Here is a 12,946-nt window from a genome sequence, read left to right as displayed (position 1 = left end):
ATGGGACCCGGTGGGGAGTTACAACCTAGAAGAAGGCCCTCACCAAATATGCCCCCTGGACTGTGGACATCCCAGCCTCCAAAACTGTAAGAAATAAATTTTGTTCTTTATATATTACCCAGTTTCAGGTACTGTTATAAGCAACAGAAAAAAGACTAATTCAGTGAGAAAGGAATAACACTATATAGTTACAGTTTTATTTAGCCTTATGTGTCCTATAACTTTAATTTACTCAAATATATGTACATAAACTCAAAAAGAAGGTATGCATCCTAACTAGAAAGCAGGATCGTCACCAAGGAGGTGCATTTTACAAAAGAATTTTATGGTAAATTCTTTAAAAACAAATCTGTCTCTCATATTTCTAGTGGACATATTGATAAAAAGTTAATAAAACAAAATTATCAAGCAAATGTGTGAAATATCTCATATTTTAATAAAATTATATATAAAAGTACTTGTTTTCAATTTTCTCAAGACAGGAGATAGGTAAAGAGGACTGGACCAATTCTTTTAATGAATTCAAAATGAAGGTTTAATGCAAAGATTTGTTCTGAGTTTTTCTAATTTAATCCAAACACTTTGGAAATCTTTTATTTAAAAATATATAACTTTAGAAATGACCAATCATTGGTTACTTGTAATTAGTTGTGAGAATGTAAAAAGAAAAAGTGGATTAAAAAAATAAAAGCATTGGAACCATTAGGATCACATGTAGGAAATGATATGACAAAAAGAGATGCTGTCCTCAGGCTGACTCCTTATTTAAGAGGGTCCTATATATATATAATTTGAGCTACTAGGAGAATTATGATGATGACTACTCATGATTTAATTTAGGAAATCATTTCTATCTGTCTTCTTACTATACTATATCAAGGTGTTGTTCCCCAACAGAGATAAAGGCCAAGGAGAGAATGAGGCATGAAAATGACAGACCCAGATCATAAGTATATGTGGCTGGTGTCTGTATGGCTTATTTCCATACCCTGTTACTAAATAGGGACTGTTATCTCCACTTCTAAGAACAATTTTATCATCGTATTTATTAGGAGATTTAAAAGAGTTTTTTTTGCTGTATTTTACAAGTATGTATAACTGAATTTCGGAGAACATTATTTATCAATGAATACATTAGTATGTAATATGCAAAATATCATTTTTAATATTGTAAAACTTTCTAAAAGTGACATATCAAATTATGTATATACACAAAACAAGATGTAGATTATTTTTATCAAGAACACTACCTATTTTCACAAGTTATTTTACTTTTCTAAAGCTGCTTTATTCTATGCGTATTTGTTTATTGGTCTTAATTCCTTCAATTTTTTTCTTTCCTTTTCTTTGAAACCATTTTATTTTTATAGAAAATTTGCAAAATCAGTATACAGTATTTTTTCTTTTTAATACGAACCATTTAGAGTAAGTCGACATGATGCAAACTATAGTGTGTATTTATGGCAAACAAAACATGCTCCTACATAAGCTCTATGAAACAATCTAATTGCCATGTTATCCACAGACTCTCACACTCTTGTCAGGCTGCTGCTGGGCCCATTCCACCCCCATTTATGGCAAACAAAACATGCTCCTACATAAGCTCTATGAAACAATCTAATTGCCATGTTATACACAGACTCTCACACCCTTGTCAGGCTGCTGCTGGGCCCATTCCACCCCCATATAGATGCCTACCTTTCTCAGATGTAGAACTTAATTATTAAGAGGAAAAAATGAAGGAAAGAAAGGAAGAAGAAAGGAAGAAAAAAAGATTTTGAGACAGAGACTGTTAAAAAAGGAAGAACTTTTCTACAGTTTTCACTGAATGTGTAGCATATAATTTCTTGCTAAATTTTGGCTCTTAATTTATTGCCCTTTGGAAGTAAGGTAATCTGTTACAGTGTAAAATACCATATGCTAAATGATCTCAACCTTTACTAGGTCAAGTAGGCTAATTAAATATTGAATTGTGATATTTAGATTTATTTTAAATATTTAAACTTCTATATAATATTTCCCTTATATTTTATTTAAAATCACATTATACTTTTAGTGTTTGGGTTCTGCAGCAAAGATTAAATTTTACACCAAATATTTGTTTTAAATAAAAGGGTCCCATCAAAGATTGATATTTATAAATATTGATGTTTAAATGTATGTTTGTTATCTGGGGCTCAGAATCTAATTCATTTTGATATCTTTATTACAATTTCAATTGAATCTACCTTTTTAAAAAACACATTTTTAGACTGGAATTGTACAAAACTTGGAATATTAGTAGACATGCAGTATTCAAGAATATTTGCAAAAGCATTTTGACTCTTAGCTTAAATGAAAATTTTTAATTTTATTATGATTGGCCAGAGGAAATCCCGCTAATTTAATATCTTCATTAGGGGGGTAGGCATAAAATATACTTTCCAATGAAAAATATTATAGTTAGTATTGTGATATAGGAGGGTGCACATACATAAAATATTTCCTGTGAATTTAATGGGATTGTTTAAATCTCATCAATATAATGTTATATTTTTTATATTTTTTTCCAGGATTTCAAACTCTTAAACTATAAAAACAAAAACAAAAACTTGTATTTATCAAGTTGTACCTGATAGATATAAAACTACACAATTTCTAAAATGGCAATATATAAAAGTGTCAATTTTAATAAAATTAAATATTCATGTATTGATCATATATCAAGTTATTTACAAAAAGCTCATACTAATTACAAGGAAATTTGCCTAATTTCCTAAGGCTTGAAACTAATATGAATAGTGAATGCTTCTTAACAGTACAGATGATACTTCTTATTATTGATGAATTTTGATGAGACTTAGCACATTTCATTTTCCTAGAATTTAATTTGCTTGTATAATGACTACATTCTAGTCTTAAATGTGGAGAACCTACTTGTCATGATTTTCATTGAAACTGATTTCATTGAAATTGATTTTTCAGTAACTTCATGGTAGACAGTAAATATTAGTTTTATTTCCTTCCATTATCCCTTGCTCCCTCCTGCTGTTGTGAATCTCTCTCTTTTTAATTTTTTCATCTCTGCCCCCACCCCTCAATTCCTACCACAGAATCTCTTCTTCTGCAATGTAGTAAAACTTGAATTGGAGAATAACAGGTTTTCCAAGTTATGTAATAATGTGAGTATTATGAGCTTAGTGAACTTTTAAAAATTTCCATTGTGGCCTTTACAACCAATGACATTACTTTCGAGAATACATTTATATAGCAGTAAAAACGACCGTCTTTCATGAGTTAATATAAGGCTACAGTTAAAGATAAGAACTCTACTGAGAAAATGATTTAATATTTATTCACATAAGTTATTTATTCTGTTAAAACAAGGCTATCCATTTAGCTCACTGGGTTAGAGAGTGGTGATAAAAACACCAAGGTCAAAGGTTTGGATTCCTGTACCCGACTGTCACCAAAAAATTGTAACACTTACAGTAATTTTTGCATATTTTCCCACCTAGTCGTAGGAGAGACCACATCACATTCTTCCATCTAAGCTACACAAATTATAAGAAGTGTATTTTTAGATACCTTATCGGTATTGTAAAACATATACATAGCAAAAAAACATAGCTGGATTTCTACTTAAAATTAATTTTTACTCTACATGTTATTAAATTTTAGGGGCAAAACTAGAATGTTTTTATATACACAAAAAACATTTTTCAGTAAAAGTTATACACCTTAAATTTTTATTTTCTTCTCAAACTAAGATGACTGTAAACTTTCAAGTCTAGAAGTTTAAAATAGATTAATGATAGTTCACTTTTTTTCCCTCAGGGTATTTTTTATTTTTTTAATAGGAGTCTTACATTCCTTGAAATATAATTTAATTTCTTAAAATATACATTCCCTTCTTTTTTCACAAACATCTCATTTATGAAGTTGTGGAAATTGCAATCAAGGTTTAAAATAATCTTGATCAATAAATACATTTTAGGTCCTCATTATATGTAACGCACAACTGTTCCAAGTTTTTAAACACTTGCTCTTTCTTTTGAATAATAACCTGTATCATGACTTATTAAAATGCATAAGATATTCTTTGTTAGCATTTAAAATTAGATGATGGTATTTTTATCAATTTGAAATTTTATTTGCTTATAGAACTATTTTATGAGATCTTAAAAATTATTGTGCTATACTTACCAGCCAAAGCAAGAATATATTCTTGAAATCTTGTTCCTATACGGTTAGTGGCTGTGCAATTATATCGTCCAAAGTCATTGTCAGATGTAGGTGCAATCTAAAATAATTATAATAATAAAAGTTACAATTCTAAAACATCACAGAAGTTTTCAGATAGATTCAAGTGTGCCTATTATTTGCCCATGTGTTCAATTATTCACTCCAAAACTCCTTGTCATAACTTTTTTCTTTATCAAGTAAGCATTACTAAGTAATAAAAATCCTTTTGAGATGTATCCATGAACCTATGCTATCCACAGAACTAGATGAATCATAGCATATGTATTAATTCATTAAGTGGATAAATGTCACCATTTTGATGCATCTATTGCATAGCAAAATCATTAGATCGTCCTATATGCACAGCTCAAAAGGTAGTACACACTGTGAAAAAAAAATAGATTTCAGTCAATGCAGATATAAATTTCAAAACAAGAAGCTATCATCACACATTGCAAACAGGTATTGATATTCAACTATATACCCAACAAATATGCATAATCAATTACGTTCAATAAAAAAAATTAAAACCCCCAAAAACAACAACAACAACAACAACAACAAAAAGAAGTTTGTACCAAAAACATTGTTAATTCTGTTTTCAACATTTCAATCTACGACCAGGCAGTTTTAAAGTTCAAGAAAGGCTCAAAATATGTGAGATTTCTTTCCCTTTCGAGTTTATTGAACATAAAATACTAACAAAGGATGAGGAACTATTCTAAAAAACATTTTTTTGGGAAGGCATTTTCAAGAAAATGTTGCCCTTGTGCTACAATCCCCGTAGACAGGCACTTTTTCTTGATACGTAATAGCAGTATCTTGCCTCCATTTTCATTCAATTCCTATTATTCTCTTTCACTTTAGGTGGAAAATCGCTGACCTCAAACCTTACACATTTGAAATCCATAATTAAGTTAACCTTGGGGGATACTATCGGTGAACATTGGGACCAACCCTGTAATTCTAATGTACAGAAATTCTGAAGTATCAATTGAGAAAAGTGATTTGATGATAGTAATAGATATAATTTTCTATCCCAGTAACTATTATTAAGAAAGAATATGCTCACAACAAGAGTTGCTGTTAATTTAAACTCTGTCCCAAAAGAGGGAAAAATGATTTTGTGGTAATGGGAGGATATTAACTAAGAGTGCAATTTTGAGGTCCATTGAAGATGGTAATTCTGAAAGAGTACAAAAAAGCTGTGTCATTCATTTTCTAGTCAGCTGTCCATCTAGGAACAATCATAGGTTTAAGGCTTAGGAGTTTTAATGGCTGTTATGTAAGTATTCCTTAAGTGATTCAAATATTTATTTTTCTTACATGCAGCTTTTAATAAACTAGGTTAATTTAACTCAAAAATAATTTTACTAATGAGAAAGGAATTTAACAAAAGAAAATTTTCTTATCTTACAGGCATGTAAGAAAGTTATTTGTATATTCCAAAGGGAAGAATGCATCTGCTGAATCAATACAATGCAAAGACAGGATAGCCACAACAAAGAATTGTGACTATTGCACAGCTCCTTAAGATTAATAATTTAAACATAGCCATTTTCAGTGGAATGGTTTTTACAAGGTTTGATTCATTTTTTTTTTCTTTTGTTAATTCTGAGAGTTCAGCTATCGATTGATACAAGCTTTACAACTCCACATTAAATAAGTAATTCCTTTTTTTTCATGTTGTGTGGTTAACAAATAGAGAAAATACCTGTCATAGCACAGATTTTAAAAAATAAAAACAAAACACAGCTCTAGACGTATCCTGGCCAAATCACAAACTCTGAAGCGTATTTGGTGTAATCTAGGAAAGCAGTATGAAACTAAAGTCTAGTAGTGGTAAGACACTCAAACCCAACACAATAAAATATTAGATAATTTTATCGAAATATAAGATAATACACCCAAAGTTACATTATAACGCATTAAGTAAAAAATATGTCAGTGTTTTAAATGTGCAAATCATTGCTGATATTCATCTAGAAAATATTAGGCACATCTACCCATAAGACAATTTCTTCATATTTAAATACGCAGTTTTAATAAATTCAAGTTAATTTATGATGTTAGGCTTTGAAGAATATAATGCATGAACAAATATAGTTTTGAACATCAAAATAAACTGAGAGTACAAAGTTAATGAAGAGGCTTACTAATTTTTTTCTAAGCCTTCAAAAAATTGATTTCCTCTTTCTATGTATCCCATGGTGAAAAAATCATGTATTTAACAGTCAGCATTCATACTCAAGACAAGGAACAATAATACAAATGATCCAAAACAAAATATTGTTCCGACCAGCCTATTAGAAACTTCTTGCAGTCCATTTTTGCTCAAAAATTGAAAAGTTGTGTTATTATCTAAGGTTGTGTTCACATAAAAAATAAAAAAAGGTTTTCATGATCTTTCTTTGTGGATACATTTATTGGGAGTAACCCACAGAGTACACATAATAGTTGATTATATTTTAAAATTCATAAATTTAAAAGTTTGAATATGTATATATTTAATCAAAGAAAAAGGAAAAACTCCAAAATCACTTAATTTATTATTGATCCATTTATTATTAAGTGTAAACTTGATTGTTTTCTGTACTTTATTATGTTTTTTAGAATTTGCACATATGTGCATATCATAATAATTATTATGAAAATAATTTATTATCCCAAGCAACTATGTGTGCTAGTAATTAATAATTAGTAATGATTGTTATTGCTTTTTATTTTTTTGTTATCATTATTTTGTTGTAGTTTCTTTTCAAGTTGTGTTATTTACACATTTATATTTTTTATTCAGGATGTAAATGTAATTCATGTAAAACAGTATACACTTAAAAAGTGTATTTTCAAAATCAATGCTTTGACCAATTTGACTATTTGTAAGGTAAACAAAAATTACTTATTTTTTACTTCGGGGTGTGGAAGAATGTCATTTAGGCAGATGCTCAAATAACATGAGATTTTTATATAAATAAAATATTCAAATTTTATATTTATAAAATATTTCTTGACATTAACGATGAAGGATTATGAGTGGTCCCAGAAACTCCAAAGTGTCAAGATGAAGTAAAGCAAAAATTATATATTAGTCTGTCATTTAAGTATAAACTTAAAATCTACCGATTATGGACTAAAGTGCCCACCACCCCTCCATCCACACTTCATGTATTGACACCCTAACTGCCATTGTGAATGTATATAGAGATAGGGCTTTTAACGAGGTAATTAAGGAACTGACATTAGAGCGTTTTCTCTCTCTCTCTCTCTCTCTCTCTCTCTGTGTGTGCGCGTGTGGCGTGCGCGCGCGCCCAGGGAAAAGGGTGTGTGAGGACACAACAGGAAGGTGGCCATCTACAAATTGAGGAAAGAGTCCTCTCCAGAAACCAACCTTGCTGGCACCTTGATCTTGGAATTTCAGCCTCCAGAATTGAGAAAATAAATTTCAGTTGTGTACTATTTTATTATGGCAGACCAGGAGATACACTACCCCAAACCGAAGTTAAATCTAATCTCAGTTTTTAAGTAAAGCAACAACCTAAAATTAAGGTTAAATCTGCCCAAATGTCTGGGTGAAATGACAATTCCAAAGAAACTGATTTAAATTAAAACTGATTTAGACAAAGTAGCTTATTTACCAGTCAGCTATTCAAATATTTGAAGATAGGATGACAAAATCCTTCTATCAACCAAACATTTTACTAAGTCCCATTACCAGTAGAAGAGCTGTGTAGCACCAACGAAAATACCCAAACTTAATGAAGTACAGATATGAGATATTATACTAAAACATATCTTTATTTAGTTTATACTAAATTCATGGGGAAAATGTAGCATCTTTTCAGCTAAAGAAGGCTGGATGCAGAAGATTTTCACTTGTTCATAAATTGGAAGGGCTGATGATCATTGTTATAAACTTTGGTAACTGACACATGCACTGCACACACACACACACACAGAGACACATACAATCTGCAATTAATAAATAAGAAGAATTTTATTCAAAGAGTATTTAAAGGCCAGTCACTTGGCAGTAAAAAACAATTATCCACAATATTAATTTTAAAAATAAAATAAAATGAGTCAATAAATAAGTAAATTTCATTTATTTAAGAACATAGACTAGAACTTTAAATATGTTATCAGTAAATAGCATTTGTATGTGCCAGTCTGAGGAAAACAAAGTTATAACTGCAGAATCAATGAAAGTGTCAACGTGAAGTTAAAGTATTCGCCGTCAAGAACTGCTGAATTATTAACTCCCTCTCCTCACATTTTTCCTGATACAATTGTTTTTTCTTTACAAAAGAAAATTCATGAAAAATAATCGTCTTTTCTATACACCCATATTTCTATATAAGTAAATACTGAGACATTAATAATTAATGGTCTATGATCTACATGCATAAAATTGATCTATTTTAAGTAAATAAATATGAAGTATATACACTAGAATTTCAATATATGTGTATATGAAGGCATTTAAATATATTCTGAAATAGTACACAACCGCTAAAATAATACAATTTATTAATGTATACATGAAGACTTACCTCTAATATCACCTTCCTTCCTGCGCTATATGTCTTTAAGTTAGTGGTGTTTTTAGCTGGTAAAACTAATTTCTCTCTTCTCCAGTGGATTGATGCTGGTGGATTTGATTTCACATCACAGCTTATATTGATTGGATTTCCTTCCCAAGAGTAATAAATTGTTTGGTTTGATATAAACTTGGGAGCATCTGTAAAATATAATAAAATATTTATAGACCTTTTCTTTATGATAAATAATCATGTAATTAGTATATACATTAGTAATTTTTATTTGACTGTAAGAAAGAGGTTGTAACAATTCAAATTTCATATATTTAATATGTGGTACCAGAACTTATGAAAATACATGTTATTTAAATGTTTCATTACATAATTCTATATCATTAATATGAGAACATTCAAATCTGGTCAATTATTAAAAGATAAAGGAACATTCAGAATTAAATTTGTTCTTAATAATCTGACAAAAATATCCATCGCTTAAACTGATGACTGTCTACATGTGTAGAAACTTTTTTTCGAACAACCCACATTATAAAGTGAGAGGTTAGGATGAAACCTAATGAACTCAATGGTTCTTGTGTCATTTTTTAAACTTGTCCTGGACATAATAATTTCGTCCATAAAATATTTTGAATAAGCAGGTATAAAATCTAAGTTGAAATGGCAACTTTGCAACTAAATGACGATTTTTTAAAAGTATCCACATTTCCAATTTTTATTAAACCAGACATGTTAATTAATAAAAAATAATTTGAAAATTAATAAATTCCTTTGACTCCTTATCAATTTTCATTTCTCTAAACCAGACCACTATAATAACATTTAAGAGAAAACACAGAATATATTACATCATTTTTTGAATAAAACGTAATTGTGAAAACACACAAACATGGTTTTTAGCCTTGTTGCACCCCAGAACTATGACCTAGAACAAATGCCAAACATCATAACCTCTCTGGGTCTCAATTTCCTGACTATACAATTATTTGAAAAAATTATATTTTTTATTTTTCCATAAAAGCATAATCCTGAATTAAGTTGTAGCTAAAATGTTGCTGGTATTTATACTGACTATTATTGTTACAAATATTAATTTAGAACTTAATATTACAACTTAATATCCCGTACCAAATTATCAATTTTCACTGTCTAACATTTAACATTTTATTTACCACCCCTAATAACCTAAAAATCAACTATGTACAGTTTTTTTATGTCTGTTGCTTATAATCAGGCATACCATGTAAGAATTATAACCTGAATTACAAATGCAGAAATAATTATTTAAAAAGTCCTTCTCCTGTTTATGCTTTATTGAATGTTTTAAATGCCAATTTCACACACAAGTATGAAATATTTATTGAATACTTTCTATACAACAAAATATACATTTTATTATATTTAATAGTTTTAGGAACCTTACGAGGAATGTGTAATCTCTGTTTTATGGATAAGGGATTTGGGGTAAGAGATGTCAAGCTCATCGTATTACTAATTTGTAGGGCTTGGATATGAATCTAGGGCCATTTTAACCAACATCCACTATATTCCCAATGAAATCCAGAAATAAAATTATAATATTTAGTGTTAGTAACATTTTGGTGATATGGACCCTATCATACATTATTGAAAGGAATATTATTGGAACTATTCCTCAGGAAGATAAAGAGCCTTGTAAAGCTTTACAATCTTGATTCTACAATTCAGTCTTAGGTACCTATCCAGAGACAATAATTAGAAATGTTATCAAAGGTTTATCTAAAGGACTTTTAATGAATTACTATTTTAATAACAAAAACTCAAAACAACTCAATATTCTACAAAAGAGTATTGGCTCAATAGCTAGTGTTGCATCTTTCACTTAGGTGTGTAAATATTATACAGATGTTTTTGTCGATGGTCATTTGTCAGCTTTGCATATGCCTGCCCTTCTCTTCACTTGACTGCCTCTGAAACTAAGCCTCACACTTCCTAAATACAGCCTTTCCACACCCTTCAATTCTCGGTGAAGTTTCTCTGCTCCCACAACATTCTATGTTCTTCCTCATGGTCATAAGTTATTGAAATGTTCTATGTGATGATTTTTCCACCAAACAATCTGCATTTTGTGAGTTAGGATGTCTCTTAGTCACAATTACTTCCTTAATGGCTTACACAGTGTTTTCAAAATTCGGAAACAGCACATTGAATTGACTAGAAATTAAACAATAAATTACATTCCTACTCAGCAGTTCAACTAAATTGAAAAGATGTTTTCAAGAGAGAAAAAAAAAAAAACTTTTTCAAGGCCAGGGAAGTGAAGAATCTAAGGACACAGTTAATTAAAGGAAAAGCTGTAAGAAAAGTCAAACATATTGACATTCAAAGTCAAAAGCTAAGCTACATCTGCATCTAAAAATATTTTATTGCTTCTTAATACACATGAAATACCATTTCTTTAGCATTATATGATTTTTAGGGAGAGGTTTATGAATAATACATTTACATATAAATATAGTTTCATATGAAAATCATGCATGCCAATTGAACTGTTAATTGGTGACTCACAGTCATACTCTGTTCACAATATGATATCTATACATAAGTGTATTATATTATTAAAATTTAATTGCAAATTTAGGGTAAGATTTAGTTTTTCTATAAAAGAAAGCAATTGCCACTAACTGCCTGACTGATGAACTCAGTGGGAATTCAACTTAAAGTTACTGATGTTGAATGTGATATGTGCTGTAGTCTATACATACTATGCAGAAAACCACACTGAAAAATATATTTTTGTTGTGAGGCAAGAAAATATTGATAACTCTTGTCTATGGTAAAACGGAAACTGAATTTCTTTACAGGATATGATTTGTAAATATCAAGAGAAGCAAGCAACAATATCTATTCACTGGCAAAAGATTACCACGTTAATGAAATAGAGGAATTGGCCTTGAGCCACTATGGGACAAAGGATGAGAGATTTGCAGAGCAACATGTGGAGAGGCTAAAACATGTAGCCATATTTCATGTAGGTAAATCAAAAATTGAAATTTTCAGAAAATACATGAACTTTTCACATTATGAAAGGCTTAAAACATTGTACAGGGGAAATAAACTTCAGTGGTTTAAAAAAATAGTGGAAGGGGGAGGAGAGAAGAATATGTCATAAGCAAAACTGGAAAGAGCAGCAATTGCTAATACATGCACACACACACACACACACACACACACACACACACACACACACACACACACCTACACCCATAAAGGATAAAAAGTAGGCATGAATGCATTTTTTGGCCTAGGTTTTGGAAATAGCACTGGACTTGCCATTGGATTTGAGTCCCAACTTTGCCAAGTAGCAATAATGTGGCCTTGAGTTTCTGTTTATCAGTTTGAGATTTGTTCTTTTTTTTGTTTTTCTTTAAAGAATGAAGGAGTTTAACTAGATATTTAATTTCCAAATTCCTTAAACTATAGGAGTCCTTTAAGATGGAAAACATGAGTCTGGGACAAGTTTTAAAAATATACATATATATCACTTTACCATATATGAAGAGGCATTGGACCATACCAGTATAAAAAGTGACATTTGCTTTTGGCAAGAATTATATAAACTTCTTGGGATAATGTTATGTTTTTTATGTTTATAAAAGTCTCTGGTGTAGTTTACTACATAAATATAAGTACATTAATATGCATATATATGTATAATAATAAAATGAAAAATAATTGGTAAATATACTTTAAATAAGTTAGTATCTTTAGAAAGAGAAAATACACTAGAGGAAATAATGTAGTGGTCCTTGGTAGCAAAGGTATTAATTATCTGTAGACTCCCAAATCTTCTTACTTAAGGGTTCTATTTTTAAGCAAAATGTATGCATTCCTGCATAGACTTTAATATGGGTCATATTGTGAACAGGATGTAATATGAGTACAGACTAAAAATCAAGGAACTGTGTTCTTTTAACTATCACCACAATGAAATGATCCCTGAAGAGAAATTATTTAGATTTCATTAAATGGCTGCTGTACAGGCAGAAAGCTGAGTTAGAACATTTAAACAATTATTACATCCATGACCTTGACTGAATTTCTGATTTTAAGTTACCAGCATCAAAAGAAAAAAAAAAAAAAAAAAAAAAGTGACGTGTACCAGGGTCTGAATCTGTCACCTTGCTTAA

At 30.0% G+C, this 12,946-nt stretch overlaps 1 protein-coding gene across 1 annotated transcript in view; it reads right to left on the bottom strand.

Annotated features, from left to right (window-relative positions):
* The window catches only part of LOC103604424 (neural cell adhesion molecule 2), a 116,988-nt gene that overhangs the window by 18,614 nt on the left and 85,428 nt on the right, over positions 1–12,946 (bottom strand). Inside the window, exons 7-8 of the mRNA XM_008588975.1 lie at positions 8,775–8,962; positions 4,186–4,282 (exon numbers count right to left, since the gene is read on the bottom strand). Coding sequence (XP_008587197.1) covers positions 4,186–4,282; positions 8,775–8,962 — 285 coding nt within the window. The remainder of the gene's footprint in view (positions 1–4,185; positions 4,283–8,774; positions 8,963–12,946) is intronic.

This window comes from Galeopterus variegatus, unplaced genomic scaffold (assembly GCF_000696425.1).
Source record: "Galeopterus variegatus unplaced genomic scaffold, G_variegatus-3.0.2 Scaffold5135, whole genome shotgun sequence".
Lineage (NCBI taxonomy): Eukaryota > Metazoa > Chordata > Mammalia > Dermoptera > Cynocephalidae > Galeopterus > Galeopterus variegatus.
Note: the sequence above shows the minus strand (reverse complement) of the source record. Positions and strands in the feature narration are given on the sequence as shown.